General features: G+C 39.1%; 1 protein-coding gene across 2 annotated transcripts in view; it reads left to right on the forward strand.

The window, feature by feature from the left end:
* The window catches only part of ZNF182 (zinc finger protein 182), a 34982-nt gene extending 15879 nt beyond the window's left edge, over positions 1-19103 (forward strand). Inside the window, exons 3-5 of one of the 2 annotated variants that reach the window (XM_016218401.2) lie at positions 6505-6631; positions 6947-7039; positions 16184-19103. In XM_016218401.2, coding sequence (XP_016073887.1) covers positions 6505-6631; positions 6947-7039; positions 16184-17814 — 1851 coding nt within the window. In that variant the 3' untranslated portion in view covers positions 17815-19103. Of the gene's footprint in view, positions 1-6504; positions 6632-6943; positions 7040-16183 lie in introns of both variants that reach the window. The other variant, XM_016218400.2, reaches the window with a different exon arrangement.
* The last annotated feature ends 2562 nt before the right edge of the window (positions 19104-21665 follow it).

Below are 21665 nucleotides of genomic sequence, written 5' to 3' on the forward strand. Positions count from 1 at the left end.
CTTGGTATCAGATACAGTATTCTTCATTTCTGCATGGTTCTTATTTATGATATCTAGTTCCTTTCTCATGTTTTCACCAAGTTCCTGGACCTTCCCATTAAGTGTCTTGTGGTTCTTATTATTTTACTTGAGCCTCTCTATAACCATTACTCTGAACTCTGTTTCCGAAAGCTTGCTTTACTCCATCTCATCAAGGTCTTTTTCTGGCGAATTTTCCTTTTCTTTAGTTTGGGGGTTGTTTCTTTGTCTTCCTATTTTAGTGACTCTTGGGTTTGTATTTGTATCAGATATATTTGCTGTCTCCCAGTCTTGTGGGCTGGTATTTTGTAATATATGTCCAGTGGGACCCAGAGTTGTGTTTTCCTTATATTTCTGAACTATTTTCTCTAGATGTGTCCCTTTTGTGGGTTTTTTGAGCTGTCCTATTGTGATTGGGTCTAGAGTGTTGTTGACCTCTCTTTGGGAGGACCCTCCTCTCAGGTTGGCTAACTGAAGTTCAGCCACAACCACGTCTTGTGAGCTGTTGTACAGATGCTGACAGGGTAAAAGCAAACACAGTCAGAGTGCCAGGAAACAAACAGTAACTTAGAAGATAACCTGACAGTCACAATGAAAACATCCCAAGAGAAAGTAGAATTGGGATAATGAAGGAAGAACACAAATGCCAAAGCAAAATGGGGGGGGGGATATTATTGCTAATAGTAAATAATAATAATAATAAAATAAAACACAAAGTAAAAAATAGAGAAGCTACTGAGAGAAAAAAGGGGCAAAGATTCTGAGAGGAAAGAAGGGTGAGCAAACAAGCGCAGAGAGTAGGAATAGGAAAATGGTTGAAAAAAATAAAAAAAAAAATGAAATAGACAAACAGAAACAAACAAACAAAAAGACAGGAAGACAGAGAATAAAATGGGATTTAAAAAAAGAAAAAGAAAGGCCAATGGAACAAGAAGAGACAGGGAGGTAAAGCAATGGCAGGGAAGGAGTCCAATAAGAGATATGGGGGAAACAAGAGAAAAGCAATAAATTTATTGGTTATAATGATAATATCCCAGGAATAAAGCAGAGAATATCGAGATAATCTTGATAATAGAATAAAAAGCAAAACAAAACAAAGTAAAGCAAAAAAAAAAAAAAGCCAAAACAAACTTATAAAATTACTAAAAATTTAGAAAGAACATTTTTTTCTTTTCTCTCAAAAAAAAAAAAAAAGTCAATCAGGTGAGTTTCATCTGGCCAACTTATGTTGTCTGAGGCTCATTGTTTTGTATGCTGATTTTGGGTCTCCTGGGAGGTACTTGTGTATCAGCCAATGTCAGGAGCTGTCTAGGTTTGGCTCTGGTGTCCTTAGATAGTTGGCTGGTCTGACTCCCTCTGTTGACCAACTCCACTTGTCAGCTATTTTGCCTCCCCCTTGTGGTTGCCTGGTCTTATTCCAGAATCTTCTGAAGAGTTTTTAGGGTGCAGTGTAGGTAGTGTAGCTCGGGATATTGCTCCCTTTACTTAGAGGTTTCGTTGTCAGGCACTCACTGTGGGGAAGTTAGTCTGCTTCAAGGCCAACTCCTCAGTCTCTACCCTATCCTCCAATTCTAGTTCCCCATACAATGACCTGCTGCAGGTTCAGATTGAATTCAGTCTGTTGCCTTTTCTGTATGGGCAGTTTTAGTGGCCTGGGCTCAGTTGGTTTGATTAAGAAAAGATTCTGGTTAGCATGTTGCCTACCCAGCTCCCAGAAGGGGTTTTAAACCTTCCCTCCAGTTCCCAAACAATAGTCCCTGAGAGACTTATTCTTGTATTGCTGTCCTGTGAGCTGTTCTCCCTTCCCTCTCAGGACTGTGCCCTGCAGGGGATATCTGGGACTTCAGTGAGCTGAACCAGCCCCTTTCCTATTGGGGGCAATGCTCTTATCCTGCGGGAGAGGTAGACGTGCTCTACCCCTCCTTTCCCAGATCTAGTTGGCTGATTTCACAGGGTGTTCAGTTCAAACTCTCCACCATGCGGACACAAACCCCATATTTCGCTGGTCTGTCTCCCCAATGCAAGCCAGGAAGGTGGATGCCCGTTCAACTATCAGAAACTCAGAAACACACAAAGCAACAAACAGGTAGAGAACCCACCCTGCAAGGTCCCGGCACCCCCGCGCCTCCTAACCAAGCAGGAGGGGTAACAAAGTCAGCCCCATGCAGGTCCCATGCACAGCTGATCTCAGCAAAGTTGGGGCAGATCCTTGCACCCTATCCCTGTTCCCCTCAGAGAGGGAAAAATTCCTCGATTTGCTCCACTGGCAGCTCTGGCAGCTGGAGACCTGATCTGCCTCGCTGGCGGCTCCAGTCCCTTTCTGGCAGTGGGAGGACTCTCTTCCCCTTCCCCGGGCCACACAGTTCAGATGCTTTCTGGGGTTCTACACAGTGCCTTACAGGAAAGCAGAGGGTCCCTGTAGGTGGCTGCTCAGTGCAGCCCTCTTGCCTCTTTCTATTTGGAAGCCACACCCTGCGGGACAGCCTTTCCTGATATCAGTACCTGGGATGAAAGTCTCCTTTCCTGGCTGCTGCCATTAGGCACGTTGTTTCACTGGGAAGTCATAGTCCCCTTCTTGCAGGCACACCGTTCCCCTGGCTCCCTCTGCCCACCATGCATGGGCTTTCCTTCCCTTCTCCTCTGCTCTGGGTTTGAGATCCCAGCTTTTGGATGCCAGTCCACATTCCCAGGGGGAGGGAGCTTTGCAGCCTCTAATCCTTGGGCCTCACAGCCCAGCACTGGCTTTAGGGGAGACTCCCTCTTTCAACACCCCTCTCTTACCAGATTCTATGATGTTTCTTCAGTGCTCCTTACTCGAAATATTTCCACTCAGGTATATTTCTTGTGTTTTTCCAAGCTGGTTACGCAGTGTTTTAGCAGTAAGTCCAGTCTGTGACTGGGAGGAAGGGCGCTCTGCTTCTTGTCAGAGTTCTGCCATCTTCCCTCTAGGTTGCATTTTTTGTGTGTGGGTGTTTTTGAATACTCTCTACAATAAAGATGGGTATAATTTGTATGATGTAAAATAGGCCCTTTTTAGTGTACAGTTCTACAAATTTTGACAAACTCATACAGTATGTAACTGCCACCACAATGAAGATATAGAACAGTTCTTTCGCCTCCCGGTATTTTCCCTTTGCCGTAATCACTGATATATTTTTTGTCTTTATATTTTTGCCTTTCCCATAGTGTTATACAAATAGAATCATATAGTATGTAGCTTTTGAGTTTGATTTCTTTCACTTAGCATAATACATTTGAGGTCATCCATGTTGCATGTATTGTTCGTTAGTTCTTTAATTTTTATTGGTAAGTAGTATTATTACATTGTATGGTGCCGGAGCCCACCGGCAGAGTCGAACAGTCCTGAGGAAGGGGTGAGGATGGAGAAAAGACAGACACAAAAAAGATGGGATCGGGAGGACTGCAGCTCGTAACTGCCGCAGCCCCGAGTTTATTTTCTCGGCTCAATATATACAGGCACTGTTGATTGTGCTGAATAGCACCCCACCCCGCATTTCTTCCCTTTGCCCGATACAAAGTAATTTCTCCAAGGTCCTACGAATGCTTTTTCAGAGTAAACACCCTGCCTCCTGCAGGAGCTCAGGCCTTGGAAACTATCTTTATCTCGGCTTCTAATGGGAACTTTTGGGGAGGATTGAGTCCTTGGCTTGGTATGTGGCTTAACTATCCCTTAACCCTTCAGGCCGGGGCCAGCTTCCTAATTAGCCTTTCTAGAATTTATGGCTGCAAGCTAAATTAGTATTGCTTTGGTGCCTCAAGGACTGGGTCAGGGAGCAGGAGAGCACCTCTGCAGCTCACCCAGGCAGCTCCTCTGTGCCTGGGGCCACAGCAGCTCATCCACATCTCCCCCGGAGCAAGGGAACACATCTGCAGCTCACCCAGGCACTGTGCCTGGGGCCACAGCAGCTCACCCACATCTGCCTGGGAGCAGGGGAGCACATCAGCAGCTCACCCAGGCAGCCCCTCTGTGCCTGGGGCCACAGCAGCTCACCCACATCTCCCAGGGAGCAGGGGAGCACTTCTGCAGCTCACCCAGGCAGCTCCTCTGTGCCTAGGGCCACAGCGGCTCCCCACAGTATGGATTCCAATTTGTGTATTCATCTGTTGAAAAACATTTGGGTTTTCAATTTGGGTGATTATAAATATAGCTGCTATGTAAATATCCATATACCAGCTTGGGAGTTTACATAAATTTCCATTCAATTTGGGTAAATATACCTGTGAGTGGGATTGCTAGGTCATATGCTTAACTTCGTAAGAAACTGGAAAAACGTTTTCCAAAGTGGCTGTGCCATTTTGCATTCCTACCTATGATACATGAGAAGTCCAGTTGTTCCAGGTCCTCACCAGCACTTGGTATTTTCAAGTATTTTTTTTCCATTCTCATAGGTGTGTAGTAGTATCTCATTGTGGTTTTAATTTGCAATTTACTCATGACTAATAATGTTAAGCATCTTTGTATGTGCTTATTTTTCATTTGTATATCTTCTTTGGTAAAGTATCTCTCTTTCGCTCTTTTTGATTTTTAGCTTTGAGAGTTTTTACGTATTGTCAATACAACTTCTTTGCTAGATATGTGATTTGTGAATGTTTTTTCCCTCGTGTGCCTTTTTATTCTCTTAACAGTGTCTTTTGAATTTTGGTTTCACGTTTGAGAAATTATTTGACTAACCTAAGGTTAAAAAGATTTTCTCATATATTTTCTTCTAGAAATTGTGTAGGTTTAGGTTTTACATTTAGGTCTATAATCCATTTTGAGTTAATTTTTATGTTGGAGGTATGGATTGAAGTTTTTTTGTTTTTTTTGCTTTTTTTTTTGCATGTAGATATCCAATTGTTCCAGTATACCTTGTTGAAATGGGAACTCCCATTTTCCATTGAATTGCCTTTGTACTTTTGTTGCAAATAATTTTTAAGCATGAAGATATAAAATACATTTAATTATAACATACATGAAGTTCAGTTTATAAGTCTCCAGCTTGATGAATTATCACAAAGTGAACACACTGTGTAACCACCCCATAGGTCAAGATTAAAACAAGCAAGACTTCCGAATCCCCACTCATGCCCTCTCCCAGTCAGTACCATTCCCAAAAGTAATAATTCTCCTGAGTTCTAACATCATGGATTGGCCTTTCCTGTTTTCTAACTGTATATAGATAGAATCATGTAGTATGTACTCTTTTGTGTCTGAATTCTTTTACTCAGAAGTATCCGTGAGATTCATCTATGTTGGATATACAGTTGTGATTCATTCATTTTCATTACCATACAGTATTCCATAATTTATCCGTTGTATTGTTGAGGGACCTTTTTGTTTTCTCCTCAGTTAAGTATTAGAAATAGTGCTGCAGTGAACATCCCTGTGCTTGTTTTCTAGAGCACATGTGCATGATTTTCTCTAAGGTGTGTACCTTTGAGTAGAATCTCTGGATCATAGTGTATACACTTTAGTAAATAATGCCAAACTGATGCCCCAAGCAATTATACCAGTTTACATTCTTACTAACAGTGTGTGAAAGTTCCCATATCAAAACAATATTATGGTATTTTTAGTCTGCTTGATTGTAACCTTTCTGGTGGGTGCATAGTGGTGCTTCATTGTAGCTTAAATTTTCATTTACCTGAGTGCTAATGGGATTGAGTACATTCCTTTGGTTACCTGAGTGCTAATAAGGTCAAGTACATTTTCTCATGTTCATAGGTCATTTGGCTTTTCTTTTTAGTGAAGTGCCTATTCACATCTCTTCTCTCTTTTTGTGTTTTTGTATGATTCTTACTGATTTGTAGAGGTTATTTTATATGTTCCAGATAAGATCCCTTTATCACTTATGAATGTTGCCAGTAATCTGCCCATCTATAGCTTGCCTTTTTACTGTTGTACTTTTAATCTTGTAACATTTATAAGTCTTTTCCTTTAAGAGCAATACTTTTCATGCCTTGTTTTAGAATTCTTTCTCTATCCCAAGACTGTGAAAATATTTTCCTGTATTATTTTCTAGACACTTTATTGTGTTACCTTTCACATTGCACTTAAAATTTACCTGTAGCTGATTTTTGTGTAAGGTGAGTGTTAGGGATTAAATGTCATTTTCCCTCATATAGATATCCAGTAACCCATCCACATTTATTTGAGAAGATCATCCTCTCCCCACTATTTTGCAGACAAACTTTGTCATAACTGATGTATCCATACATATTTGGATTCTCTTCTTCGTTCTATTGGACTGTTTGTCTAGCCTTGTATTAATACCGCATTGCCATACATATTCTATTATTTAATGGAATAGTTTTTCTACCATGATTTGTGATTTTCCCACAAGGTAGGTCACTAACTTGATATGAAGTAGGCATCCTATATTAAATCATCATCATGAACTGGGAACCCAATAAGAAGTCTCCCTAAATTCTGTCCTCATCACCCAGTGATCAGCATTTTAGAATAAAAGGAATGTACAATTACAGGGACTCGTGACATTTGAGGATGTGGCTGTGGATTTCACTCAGGAGGAGTGGCAGTACCTGAATCCTCCACAGAGGATCCTGTACAGGGACGTGATGCTGGAGACCTACAGCAACCTGGTCTCTGTAGGTAAGAATGACTTTCTCGGGTAATTTTACTATTTATGACTATTGTGTCCAACAGAGGGCCTTTACTTTCTCAATTTCAGAAACTTTCAAGATCTCTGAACTGTTTGAAGAGTTTGGCACTGAATTCTAGGGGTCAGAGTTCCTTTTTCCGCCTTTGCTCTCCTGACAAGGTGTTTGTGAACTTAAACCCAGGTGAAATGATTTGACTTAACCATGTGTCAAGCGATAGGTCCCTTGTGCTGCCTCAAACTTCACCTTCCTCTTTCTCAGAGGCTCTGAAGACCAAGGAGGTATTGCTGTCATTTCTCATTAGCAGGACAGCAGGCTACCAAACCAGAGCGCATCCTCAAATTGAAGGTAGAAGAGCCATGCCTGGCAGAAGGAAAAATCCCAATTCGGAGCTTTCCAGGTAAGTGGAATTGACCCAGGCTATAGGGACATGAGGTCCCAGCTTGTCAGTCAGGGGTGAGGACCTCTGAAAGGGCTTTCAGAAATATCTGGGGTCAGGTTGTGGTCCTTCATTGTTTGAGGACAGAGACATGAACACCTCAGACATAAGACTTACCTCCCTCCCCTGTCCAACACCCACCAGACCACTCTCCTTAAGTTGGTGCTCACCCACAAGTTTTTGCACAGCTCCTTTCCCCATATATAAGTGTCTTGTATATACCAATCCCCTGACACCAAGTCCTGCCACTTCTACCATTCTCATTTCTCACTGTCTTATCTAAAGACAGCCCACATTAGTCACGGGCCTAGGCTAATGCTACAATTCCGGATTGAATTACATGATTCTATTCAGCTTAGATATTCCTATCAGATATATTCTCCTAATACATCTTGATTATCTATATTTGTCTTTTGTTAAAAGTATTTTTTAAATTTATCATTATTGTCGAAAGTATTACAGATTTCCTATTTTCCCCTCCATTAATCAGCTCCCCCCGGCCTTCTCCACACTGTTGTCTGTGTCCATAGGTTAAGCATATATGCATATAAGTTCTTTGATTAATTTCGCCCCCACTCCCCCACCCTGCCTTCCCTCTAAAATTTCTCATACTGTTCCATGGTTCTATGTCTCTGTATCTATTTTGTTCATCAGTTTATTTTGTTCATTAGATTCCACATATGAGTGAGATAATGGGATACTTTTCTTTCTCTGACTGGCTTGTTTCAGTTAGCATAATACTCTCCAGTTCTATCCATGCTGTCCCAAAGGGTAAGAAATCCTTTTTTATAGCTGCATAGTATTCCATTCTGTCAAAGTACCACTGCTTTTTTATCCACTCATCTACTGATGGGTACATGGGCTGTTACCAGATCTTAGCTATTGTAAATTGCACTGCTATGAACATAATGGTGCATAGATTCTTTCTAATTGGTGTTTCAGGTTTCTTAGGATATATTCCTAGAAGTGGGATCACTGGGTCAAAAGGCAGTTCCATATTTAATTTTTTGAGGAAACTCCATACAGTTTTCTATAGTGGCTGCACCAGTCTGCATTCCCACCAGTTGTGTACTACGGTTCCCTTTTCTCCACACCCTTGCCAGCGCTTGTCATTTGATGATTTGTTGATGGTAGCTATTCTGATAGGTCTGAGGTGATAACTTATTGTTGTTTTAATTTGCATATCTCTGATGATTAGTGACTTTGAGCATTTTTTCGTCTGTCTCTTGGCCATCTGTATCTCCTCTTTGGAGAAGTGTCTATTTAGGCCCTTTGCCCATTTTTAAATTGGATTGTTTGTCTTCTTTTTGTTAAGTTATATGAGTTCTTTATATATTTTGGAAATTAATCCCTCATCAGATGTATCATTGGCACATATGTTCTCCCATTCAGTGGGCTCCCTTTTCATTTTTTTGATGGATTCTTTCACTGTGCAGTAGATTTTTATTTTGATGCATTCCCACTTGTTTATTTTCTCCTTTGTTTCCCTTGCCCTAGGAGATGTATCGACAAACATATTGCTATGACAGATGTCTAAGATGTTGCTGCCTACATTTTCTTCTAGGAATTTTATGGTTTCACAACTTACATTTAAGTCTTTTATCCATTTTGAGTTTATTCTTGTGTACAGTGTGAGTTGGTGATCTAGTTTCATTGTTTTGCATGTACCTGTCCAATTTTCTCAACACCATTTATTGAAGAGACTGTCTTTACTCCATTGTATCCTCTTGTCTCCTTTGTCAAATATTAATTGAGTGTAAAGGCTTGGTTCAATTTCTGGGTTCTGTGGTCTATTCCATTGATCTATATGCCTGTTCTTTTGCCAGTACCAGGCTGGTTTTTTCTGTTGTTTTTTGTTTTGTATTTTTACTGATTATAAGCTCTTTTATTGGTTTTGTTCTTTTTCAAATTATCTTTATTGTTGAAAATATTACAGATGTCCTCTTTTTACCCCCATCGACCCCCTTCACCCTGCATATACCCCACCCCCAGGCCTTCCCCAGACCAATGTCTGTGTCCATGGATTATGCTTATAAACATATAAGTTCTTTGATTAATCTCTTCCCACCCACTTCCCCCTCTCCACCTTCCCTCTGAGATCCCTCAGTCTGTTCCATGCTTCTATGTCTCTGGATCCATTTTGTTCATTATATTCCACATATAAGTGAGGGCATGTGGTACTTGTCTTTCTCTGACGGGCTTATTTCACTTAGCATAATACTGTCTAGTTCCCTCAATGTTTTCCCAAAGGATAAAAGATCGTTCTTTTTTACAGTTGCATAGTACTCCATGGTGTAAATGTGCCACAACTTTTTTGCCTACTCATCTACTGATGGCCACTTGGGCTGTTTCCAGATCTTAGCTATTGTAAATTGCACTGCTATGAACTTAGGGGTGCATAAGATATTTGTGATTGTTGTTTTGGGTTCCTTAGGATATATTCCTAGAAGTGGGATCACTGGGTCAAATAACATGTAAATTTTTAATTTTTTGAGGAACCTCCATACTGTTTTCCATAGTGGCTGCACCAGTCTGCATTCCCACTAGCAATGTACTAGTGTTCCCTTTTCTCCACACCCTTGCCAGCACTTGTTCGTTGATGTGTTGATGGTAGCCATTCTGACAGGTGTGAGGTAATACTTCATTGTGGTTTTAATTTGCATCTTTCAGATGATTAGTAAAGTTGAGCATTTTTTCATATGTCTCTTGGCCATCTATATGTCCTCTTTGGAGAAGTGTCTATTTAGGTTCTTTGCCCATTTTTTAATTGGATTGTTTGTCTTCCTTTTGTTAAGTTGTATGAGTTTCTTATATATTTTGGGTATTAACCCTTTATCAGATGTGTTGTTGGCAAATATGTTCTCCCATACAGTGAGCTCCCTTTTTGTTTTGTTGATGGTTTCTTTTGCTGTGCAGGAGCTTTTTATTTTGATGCATTCCCGTTTGTTTATTTTCTCCTTCGTTTCTCTTGCCCTAGGAGATGTATCAGCAGACATATTGCCAGGAGAGAGATTTTGCTGACTATGTTTTCCTCTATGATTTTTATGGTTTCGTGTCTTACATTTAAGTCTTTTATCCATTTTGAATTTACTTTTGTGTATGGTGTAAGTTGGTGGTCTAGTTTCATTGTTTTGCATGTACGTGTCCAATTTTCTCAGCACCATTTATTGAAGAGACTGTCTTTACTCCACTGTATGTTCTTGCCTCCTTTGTTAAATATTAATTGACCATAATGGCGTGGGCCAATTTCTGGCTTCTCTGTTTTGTTCCACTGATCTGTATGTCTGTTCTTGTGCCGTAATGTGGCTGTTTTGATTACAGTGACTTTGTAGTATAACTTGATGTCTGGTATTGTGATCCCTCCTACTTTGTTCTTCTTTCTCAAGATTGCTGTGGCTATTGATAAGATCATGTGATTTTTGTCATTCAATTTGTTTATGTGATGTATCACATTTATTGATTTGCGAATATTGTACTAGCCTTGCATCCCTGGAATAAATCCCACTTGGTTGTGGTATATGATCCTTTTAACATATTTTTGGATCTGGTTTGCTAGAATTTTGTTGAGGATTTTAGCGCCTATGTTCATCAGGGATATTGCCCTGTAATTCTCTTTCTTTGGAATGTCTTTATCTGGTTTGGAATTAGGCTAATGCTGGCCTCGTAAAAGGAGCTTGGAAGTGTTCCTTCCTCTTGGGTTTTTAAAAATAGTTTGAGGAGGGTAGGTGTTAATTCTTCTTTGAATGTTTGGTAAAACTCCCCTGTGAAGCCATCCAGGCCAGGGCTTTTGTGTGCTGGGTTTGTATTATTACTGCTTCAACTTCATCAGCAGTTAACTGCATATTCAGGCTTTCTGACTCTTCCTGATTGAATTTTGGGACTTTGTATTTTTCTAGGAATTTGTCCATTTTGTCCAGGTTGTCCAGCTTGGTGGCATATAGTTGTTCATAGTATTTTCTTACAATCCTTTGTACCTCTGTTGAGTCACTTGTTATTTCACCTCTTTTGTTTCTGATTTTGTTTAATTGTGTCCTCTCTCTTTGTTTCTTGATGACTCTGGCTAAAGATTCATCAATCTTGTTTATCATTTCAGATAACCAGCTCTTGGTTTCACTGATCTTTTGTATTGTTTTTTTAGCCTCTATGTCATTTATTTCTACTATGATATTTTTTATTTCCTTACTTCTACTTACTCTGGGCTTTTCTTGTTCTCTTTCTAACTTTTTAAGTTGTAGGGTTAGGGAGTCTATTAGAAGTTTTTCTTGTTTTTTGAGGTAGGCTTATAGCACTATGAACTTCCCTCTCAAGACTGCTTTCGTTGTGTCCCATAGATTTGGAGTTGTTGTGTGTTCATTTTCATTTGTTCCCCGGAAATTTTTGATTTCTTTCTTGATCTCTTTGGTAACCCATTCATTGTTTAATAACATACTTTCTAGCCTCCATGTGTTTGAATGTTTTTTAGTGTTTTTATTGTGATTTATTTCTAATTTCATCCCATTGTGGTCCAAGAATATGCTTGATATGATTTTAATCTTCTAGAACTTGTAGAGACTTGTTTTTTGTCCTAACATGTGGTCTGTCTTTGAGAATGTCCCCGGTGCACTTGAGAAGAATGTATGTTCTGCAGCTTTGGGGTAGAATGTTCTGGAAATGCCAATTAAATCCATCTGATCTAGTGTGTCATTTAGGGCCACTGTTTCCTTGTTGTTGTTTTTGTCTGGAAGACCTATCCATTGAAGTCAGTGGAGTGTTAAAGTCCTCTAGTATTACTGTATTGCTGTCAGTCTCTCCCTTAAAGTTCTCTAGAAGTTTTTAAAATAAATTTAGGTGCTCCTATATTGGGTGCATATATGTTTATCAGGGCTACATCCTCTTGTTGGATCAATCTCTTTTGTATTATGTAATAACCTTTCTTGTCTCTCGTTATGGTCTTCATTTTGAAGTCTATTTTGTCTTATATGAGTATTGCTACCCCAGCTTTTTTTTTTCATTTTCATGGTAAATTTTTTTTCCATCCCTTCACTCTCATCCTGTGTGAGTCTTTTGTTCTGAGGTGAGTCTCTTTAGAGAGCATATATTTGGGTCATGTTTTCATATCCATTCAGCTACCCTATATCTTTATATTGGGCCATTTAATCCATTTACATTTAAGGTTATTATTGAAATATACTTATCTACTGCTATTTTATTTCTTTATGCCTATGTTTCTCATTCTCTCTATTTCTACTTCTAATTATAGCAGTCCCTTTAACATTTCTTGTAATACTGGGTTTGTAATGATAAACTCCTTTAGCCTTTTTTTTTTTTGCTTGGGAAGCTCTTTATTTCACCGTCTCTCTTGAATGATAGTCTTGCTGGATAGAATAGTTTTGGTATCAGTTCCTTGTTTTGCATTACCTTGAATACTTCATGCCATTCCCTTCTGGCCTGTAGAGTTTCTGATGAGAAGTCAGCTGGCAGCCTTATGGGGGCTCCTTTGTAGGTAACAGATTGCTTTTCTCTAGCTTCCTTTAAGATTCTCTCTGTCTTGAATTCATGGCATTTTAATTATGATGTGTCTGTGTGGGCCTCTTTGGATAAAAAAAAAAATTTTTAAAGAGAAAATACATCATATATTCAGATTGATATTTTCAAACCAAATTTTAGACTTAAAAAAATTTTAATTTATTAATATTAGATATGATGATTATGTTAACCTAAAAATAGAAGGCCAAAGTGAGAGGCAACGAGCATTTATTTGAGATAAAAAAAGAATAGCTATTCACTACAAATTGGTAGCTACCAAATAGTCGTGGCGATGTAAAGTTCAGCATAAGAAATATAGTCAATAATATTGCAATATCTATGGATAGTGCCTGATGGGTACTGCAAATATCAGGGGAAACACTTTATAAAGTATATGATTGTCTAACCAATAACCTGTACACCTGAAACTAATACAAAGTAACATTGAATGGAAACTGTAATGGAAAAATTAATTTTAAAGTTATTAAAAAGAAAGAGTAATTATTTGGAAAGTACTGATTCAAGCAGCAACCCAAATAGTGTTCTGATTAGGAGACAAAGGCAAGGATTATTAATGAGAAAGGGAAGGGAAACAATTATGTCAATAGAAGGAAGGCATTTCTATAGATGCAGGTAAGGTAACATAGTGATGCTAATTCTAAGCAATGTTTTTAATTTTTAGTCCACTAGTTTGGTAGTAGTTATCAGTCCTGTAGTCTTAATATTTGCTTTCTTCTTATCTTTCTAAACAGTTGTTTGAGATACAATGTTGCCTTAGGCCTAGTCCAAAGATTTCTTTGCCCTGCTTTTAACATCCAAAGGTTTGAGGAGTAGCATGTGCAATGCAGTTCCTCTAGAATGGCAACTCCTACTCCATGTTAAAGTGACTCCCTTTATATTACTTTTTACAGTAGTGGTAATATTATTCTGAGACTGCTGACTCTGTTAGAGGTTTGAATTTGGTTGAAGTAATCATGTTGGTGCTATTGAGAATCAAGACTTTTCACCATGATCATTCAGAAATATAGATGAGAGGATATTTATTTTTAGGGAATCCTTTAACATTGAATTTTGCTGTCTGATTATATAATGTTAAAGAACAAAAATTCAACCAAGTAACTTTGAAAGTATAATTGGCAGTATTAAACAACTCATGAATCAGGGAGCATTACATCTAGCAAATAGAAGGGAGCTCCAAGGAGCTGTACAACATGGAAGGTTTCTATAGGCAGAAGGAAAGTGGAACAAGGAGGTTTAAAAGAGTTATTATTTCAGGCAAGGTCACCTTCCCTTAGGCCCTTAGGGGAAGGGAGGGAATCTGAACAGGCAGATTACCTCTTTAGTGTTGATCTGGAAACACTTGAGTGGTTTTAAAATTCCACTCCTGGGAGAGACTGAAACTGCAGTTACTAAGCTTTGGTGGGGTTTAACAAAGGTGACTCCTTTTGGGGTCTGTTGTTTCTTTTTTTAATCTTTATCGATTTCAGAGAGAGGAAGGGAGAAGGAGAGAGAGAAAGAAACATCAGTGATGAGAGAATCATTGATCGACTGCCTCCTGCATGCCCCCATTGGGGGTTGAGCCCACAACCTGGGCATGTGCCCTGACCAGGAATCGAACCACGATATCCTGGATCCTAGGTTAATGCTCAACCACTGAGCAACGCCAGCTGGGCTGTTGTTTGTTTTTAACTCAAATATTTGCTTGATTCCAAAGTAAAATCTAGAAAACAGGTATATTCCAAGAAGTCCAGCTTCTTTTCCTTTCTATCCCACTCTCTTCTTTCCTTCTCCCTATAGGTTAACACTACCATCAGAGGTAACCATTTATTAAAATTTAAAAGTTTATCCTTCCATTTTTTTAATAACATGAGCCTATATAAATACATATTTATATATTTTTCCTTCTTTAGAAAAATGTTAGCCTACTATGTATAGTTTTATTAACCTTGTTTTCACTTGGTATTCAAGAACATGTTAAATATATTGAGATATTTCTTATTTTTAGTAGTAACATAGTGGCTCTTAATAGTAGTAATAGTAGTATAGAGTCATTGTTCTAGTAAACATTTGAAAGCATTTCCTGTGTGCTATGCATACTCTGTTAAAAGTAATTTAATCCTTTCAATAAACATTTGGATGGTTACTGTTATAATTCCTGTTTCTACATGAGAAAGTAATATACAAATAGATTAGATAACTTGCTTAAGTTCACAGAGCAAGTGAAAGGCTAAGGCAGGATTTGATCCTGGGATAGGAAGCCCATGACCCTAGCCACATGTGCTATCCTGCTGCTTACCACCTAAGGAGGTTCAGATTTAGTAGATCCTTGGTGGAGGTTGGGTCCCATCAAATGTATTTTGTAAAAGCTTTTTCTATGATTCTAATGTTCGCTCCTAGTTAAGAACTAATGCTTTGTTATCCAAGGAAAGGATGTCACAGGAAGAGAAACCACAGCTGCATGATCCATTTTAAAACTCAGTATTATCATAAATTTTATGCTTATTAAGTGTAAGTGGTAATATGAGTAGTTTAGTTACTGTTACTCTTCTTTCAACTTCTGCATATTTGAAAATTTTCATATAAAATTTTAGGAAAAGAGAGGTAAACTTCAAAGATGATAAAAATTAAGTATATCTGCAAAAAGTATTTACCATGTTTTATTGACTTTAAGATACCATTGGATTTTAAGACACACCACTATGAAGGAAAAATTCCCACCAATTTTTTTACTGTTGAGAGTATTACAGATGTCCCCTATTTCCCTCCCTTACCCCCCTCCACCCACCTCCCACCTGTCCATTGTTAATTTTTGACATATCATTGATTGTAAGGTACATTTGGATTCAGAAATGTTAAAATGTGGAATGATATTCATCTTGTGATTAATGAAATGTATATTAAAGGCAAGGATTTTGCAATTTTAGCTGTCTGAATGAGTGGTACAGATAAACAACTGCTTTAGAAGTTAATAAAAATTACTTATAGAGGTAAGTTTTGAAAAGACAACTTCTTGAAAGTCATCTAGATTCTGAATATAGAAAAATATGGAGGACTAGGCTCTGTGGGTGATGGAACATGAGGAAGGGTTTGGAGTTAATAGACATAGCTTTTAGTGGAAATAGTATAGACAGGAGCAGAAGGTGGTGAAGAACTGAGTGTAAGCTTAGATAGATACAAAGGTGAATTCAGATTAGGCAGAGATCTTTAGGTTTTTCTTGTTTTTTTAAGGCTAATTATTCTAAATCTTTCATTTACTGAGAATGAAATTGGGATTGTTGTAAATAGTGTAAGTCAGGCACAGTTAAGAGTTTATATGGTAAATGAAAATTAAGGGTGATGTCAACAGAGTTGATGGAAATAAGAGATAATTTAAAGGTAGAGATAAAGAATTAGATGTCAGGGTAAGATTGTTCTTGGTAATAAAAAAGCTAGCAGGTGGTAGTTTAGCAAAAGAATAGGATTTGGTGGTCAAGTTTCTATCTCCAAGAACTCTGATAAAAATGAGATAATAGTATCAGCTTTCATATGGCAGGACATTTCTAAAGAAGGTCCATTCCATAGTATCAAAGTATAAAAATGGTTTATTCTACTTCTTTCTAGAAACCTGCCAAGTTGATGAACAGATTGAGAGGCAGCACCAGGATGACGAAGATAAATGTTTGTTGATGCAAGTTGGATTCCCTGACAAAAAAACAATTCTCATCAAGAGTGACCATAACTATAATAAATTTGGAAGCACACTTTATATGAGTACAAACCTAGTTGCTTCAATACAAAGACCCTATAAACATGAGTCATTTGGAAATAATATGGTAGATAATTTAGATTTATTTAGTAGAAGCTCTGTAGGAAAGAAACATGATAATGGATGTGCAAAATTATTATTCCACACTGAATATGAGAAAACAACTCCTGGAGTGAAAACCTATGGATATAAAGAGTGTGGGAAGAACCTAAGGCGAAAGAAAGGTCTTAGTCTACATCAGAGAATTAAAAATGGAGAGAAACCCTTTGAGTGTACTGCATGTAAGAAAACCTTCAGCAAGAAGTCCCACCTCATTGTACATTGGAGAACTCATACAGGAGAGAAACCTTTTGGATGTACTGAATGTGGAAAAGCCTTTAGCCAAAAATCTCAGCTCATTATACACCTGAGAACTCATACAGGAGAGCGGCCCTTTGAGTGTCCAGAATGTGGAAAAGCCTTCAGAGAAAAGTCAACTGTCATCATACATTACAGGACACATACAGGAGAGAAACCTTATGAATGTAATGAATGTGGAAAAGCCTTCACTCAGAAGTCAAACCTCATCGTCCACCAGAAAACCCACACAGGAGAGAAAACTTATGAATGCACTAAATGTGGGGAATCTTTCATACAGAAGCTTGATCTAATTATACACCATAGTACTCATACAGGAAAGAAACCCCATGAATGTAATGAGTGTAAGAAAACTTTCAGTGATAAGTCAACTCTCATTATACATCAGAGGACTCATACGGGAGAGAAACCTCATAAATGTACTGAATGTGGGAAGTCTTTCAATGAGAAGTCAACTCTCATTGTGCATCAGAGAACTCACACAGGAGAGAAACCCTATGAATGTGATGTGTGTGGGAAAACCTTCACCCAAAAGTCAAATCTTGGTGTACATCAGAGAACTCATTCCGGAGAGAAACCCTTTGAATGTAATGAATGTGAGAAGGCATTCTCTCAGAAATCCTATCTCATGTTACACCAGAGAGGTCATACAGGAGAGAAGCCCTATGAATGCAATGAATGTGAAAAAGCATTTTCTCAGAAATCATATCTCATTATACATCAAAGAACTCATACAGAAGAAAAACCCTATAAGTGTAATGAATGTGGCAAAGCGTTCAGAGAAAAGTCAAAGCTCATTATACATCAGAGAATTCACACAGGAGAGAAACCCTATGAATGTCCTGTATGTTGGAAAGCTTTTAGCCAGAAGTCACAGCTCATAATACATCAGCGAACACACACAGGAGAGAAACCCTATGCATGCACTGAGTGTGGCAAAGCCTTTAGAGAAAAATCAACCTTCACTGTACACCAAAGAACTCATACTGGAGAGAAACCCTATAAGTGTACAGAATGTGGGAAAGCCTTTACTCAAAAATCAAACCTTATTGTACATCAGAGAACACATACAGGAAAGAAAGCCCATGGGAAAGGCCACACCCGGAAGCCAAAGCTCATTGCACATTAGAGAGTAAATCAATAGTGTCTGTTATGTTCCCTGAAGGAAAGTTTTGTTAACATTTTTAAAGTATGCTCTGACTTCTGGTTCAAATGTAGGAGATAAAGTCAGCCTTTTTTCTTTTCATTTAAGTCTTTACCCAAAAGCTACAGGGAGATGAAGCAGAAATGTAATCTCTGTATCTGACAAAATTAGGAGACAGCTGAAACCCTGATGAGAGGGCTGCCATAGGCAGATGTGGGAGATCTCACAGGAGAGAGAATGCTCAAGGCTGCAGGTGTGAGACAGCACTCGACTCTTAGCTGAGGTTTTGGATATACCCTGAGTGCAACACCATATACAAACACAACATCAGTAACCCATGGCATGGGTAGGTGGGAGGTAGGATGTTTCCTAGACTCATTTGGCAAGGACTTGCTCAGATAAACCATATTTAGCCAAAACTATACTAATTAAAGGAGCAATTGGCGGCGGCTGGGGTGAGAGAAGGGCGTGTTCCTTGTGATGAGCCCTACAGCTGCCCTATTTACTGACTCCAGAGAAGTCAAGTCTGAATGAACTATCAAATGGAAAAAAAATCCCAGTTGTAAGAGAACCTCTGATCAGCCTTAAATGTGGCCCTGGTTTTTCCCCCCAACATGAACTGCCAGCAAACATCAAGTCCAGGAAAAACTCTTATTTAAAGAGTGATTCCAAAGTAACCAAAACCACAAACGTACATGGCTTTTCCAGCCATTCCACTCCTAGGAATGCATATACTCATGCATGTATAAAATGATGAACCCACAGAGGTATTCATTGATGCAGTGTTTTGAAAACAAAAGGTTGGAAGCTGTCAAAATGACACCACCAGGGGTCTGGTTCCTGAAATCCTGGTACACTGATAGAGCAAACTCCTAGGTTGACTAAAATGTATAAAGAGAACTTGGACACCATTTATGTAGTGATGTGGGATGACCTCCAACATACATAGTTAGGTGGAAAAAACAAGGTGCAAGATAGTGAGTATAATGTGCTACAACTTGTATATAAAAAAGAGAACATGTGGTAAGTACATAATTTAGTGTATATGTGTAAACTGTCTCTGGAAAAATACACAAGAAGCTGGGAACCATGGTTACCTCTGGGAAAGAGAAGGGGAAGTGGGTAGCTGGGGTTATGGAATTGGGAGGGAGACAACTGTATATTCTTTCGTAACTTTTGAAAATTGTACTATGTGGATGTACTACCTTATCAATAAGTGAATAAAACTTTAAAAGCATAGTTTGTTCTATTACTATTATAATGAAGTCACACTCTAGATACAGGATTTCATAACATTTAATAGAGATAAGCTCAATATGGAGTTTTAATTTTTTAGAGTGAAAAAATGTAATGATCAGATAGAACAATAGATATCCAATCAGTTCCAAAAGCACACAGGTATTACTTTCCTGGGGGTGTCAAAGTGATTCTCAGGTCAGCTGGGACCCCATTATGTAAACCTAAAATAATTGAGACTGGCACACATTTCTTGTTCAGTATACAGTTATATTTGTGAAAATACTGTGTACTGAAGCCTGCCAGTGGCTTCCTATACCGTAACAAAATGACTTAAATTACTTCATGTGTGTCTGTGAGTGCGTGCGCATGTGCATGCTACTAACAAGAGATATAAAGCATAAATCCTCAGAGAAGTTGAGTAACTCACCCTCTCAGGTCACACTACTGCTGGTGACATTCTCCAAAGTGAGGGACAGATTGAGAGCCATGGACTGAATGGTCATGGCCAAGACTACATGGCAGCACATCTGCTCCAGAATAAGAAGTCTCACTGCATGAGTGACCATCTTTGTGGTCCTCCTGCATCTGAGGTGGAATTGGGCAACCCAAGCTATGTAAAACCTGGGTCTGGTCAGTGTTTGGATTTAACAAAACAGATGGGTGAGTCAAACCTGAAACCCTGACTGTGCCCTCCTGAGCTTTGTTTATTCCCTAAGTTATTCTGTAAATAAATAAGCCACAGGTTTGCCTTTTCATGAGCTATGTTAAGTCAGACATGTTGTACAGGGTGGCGCAAAAGTAGGTTTACAGTTGTTTGTATGAAAATTACAATAATAATAATACAAGAATAAACTTTTGTGTACTCACAAGTGTAAAGCTACTTTTGCCCCTCACTATTTAGTGCCTTTCCAGGGAGGAGAAAGCTTGAGGGGAAATATGGGGCTGACTTTCTTGCTCCTTGTGCAGTCTGCTGAGAGAATGCCCAAGGGCACTAGAAATGAAACATTTCATTTTTCTGCTGATAAAGAATATTCCTGGAGTTTCGGGGCCATCAAAGGTCATTCTGAAGTGGGGTGGGGCAAGTCAGATCTTGCCATTTCAGGTTAATCTTGGACTCCTTCCTGGGACACAAATGGCAACCTGATGGGCCACATGTAGGTGAATGGGTGAGGGGAGTGATGGGTAAACAGCAGGACGTGGATACATGGACTGGAATTAGGGGAAGAGAGAGACGGGAGTAATGAAGGACCAAGTATGGGGGAATAGAGTATTGAGGGGCAGGGTGGGGGTGAATCTGGAAGACTATGGAGAAATGGGAATATTCAATGGTGTGAGTTCTTGGAGAAAATTTAAATATGAATAATGCTGGGAGAGTGGGAGTGAGTAGAGTTTGAGTGGGCATAAAGAGTGGATGTTGGAGATGTGGACAGAATGATTGGCAAGTGATATGAGGCACCGTGGAAATGATAGTGGTGAATGGGGGTGATTGGTGCAGAGTAAAGAGCAATCAGGCAAATGGCAAAATGTGGCAGAATGTGAGTGTAAAGAGAAACTGAGCTGTTGTGGGAACCGGGGAGTGAATTGCGCTCGGTGTGGTAAGTAACAAGGATCTGTGGAGTTGAGTCTGTGGGGTCTCGGGGTCTCAGTAATAAAGGATCTTGTGTTGATGAGAAGATGAGAACTAAGAGTGGAGGAGGCAGGAGATGGTCACTGGGGTTTCTATAAAAACACCTGCCCTCAAGGACTCCACAGTGACAGGAGGAAACAGCCTGCACTCAGGAGATACTGCTTAATGAATGTTCCTTCCATATTCCCATGTTCTTGTTATTTACATTCACTTAGGGAGAGGCCCCACCACAAGTGTATCCCTGATATCTTCCCCAAATCAGCTCTATTTGCCTGTAGGCCAACCATGAGTCCTGTTCCCCATTATTTATGCCAGTTATTTAATTGCTTTAGTTAAAAGCTCTAAAATGAGATTCATTCTGATCCCTCTTCAGCCTGTTCCCCAGGATCCTCAAGGCTACCCTGGGACCCGTAAGATCAGCCCTATGACCCTTGATTAGACCTATAACCACCCAGATCAGCACAAGGTCCCCAATATTTGAGACAGTAATATGAAATAATTGGTTATTTCTTTAGCAAGACTCTCCAAACTATAAATTACGATCCCTTCTCACCTCATCCTCTGGGACTTGTTAATATGAGAAATTCCCTTGATACAATGATGAACTCCAATATACTACCAGGCAGGCTATATCCCAGAGGTCTCAGAATAGAAAGGCTTACAGACCAAAATAAAATTCTCGTTATATGACAATTTAAAAACCTAAAACATTAAAAAAAAAAGAGATGGGTTAACACACTTAGGATAGAGTGAAAACTGAGTGAAAGACCACATTTTCAGAATCCTTTGTTCATACACCTTGTCTCTGTGTCTCTCTCTTGCATCAGCCTCATTGGTTAATAGTACCAGAGTCGAGGTTTGAACAAGGGGCCCAAACAAACTGAAGGAGCCCAGAGCCAATGGAATGCCCTGCTCACCTAAGCTGTAGTTCACCAATTAGTCTTTTGCACAGTCATGGGTTTTGTCTGTG

The sequence above is a fragment of the Miniopterus natalensis genome, chromosome X (assembly GCF_054644295.1).
Source record: "Miniopterus natalensis isolate mMinNat1 chromosome X, mMinNat1.hap1, whole genome shotgun sequence".
Taxonomy (NCBI): domain Eukaryota; kingdom Metazoa; phylum Chordata; class Mammalia; order Chiroptera; family Miniopteridae; genus Miniopterus; species Miniopterus natalensis.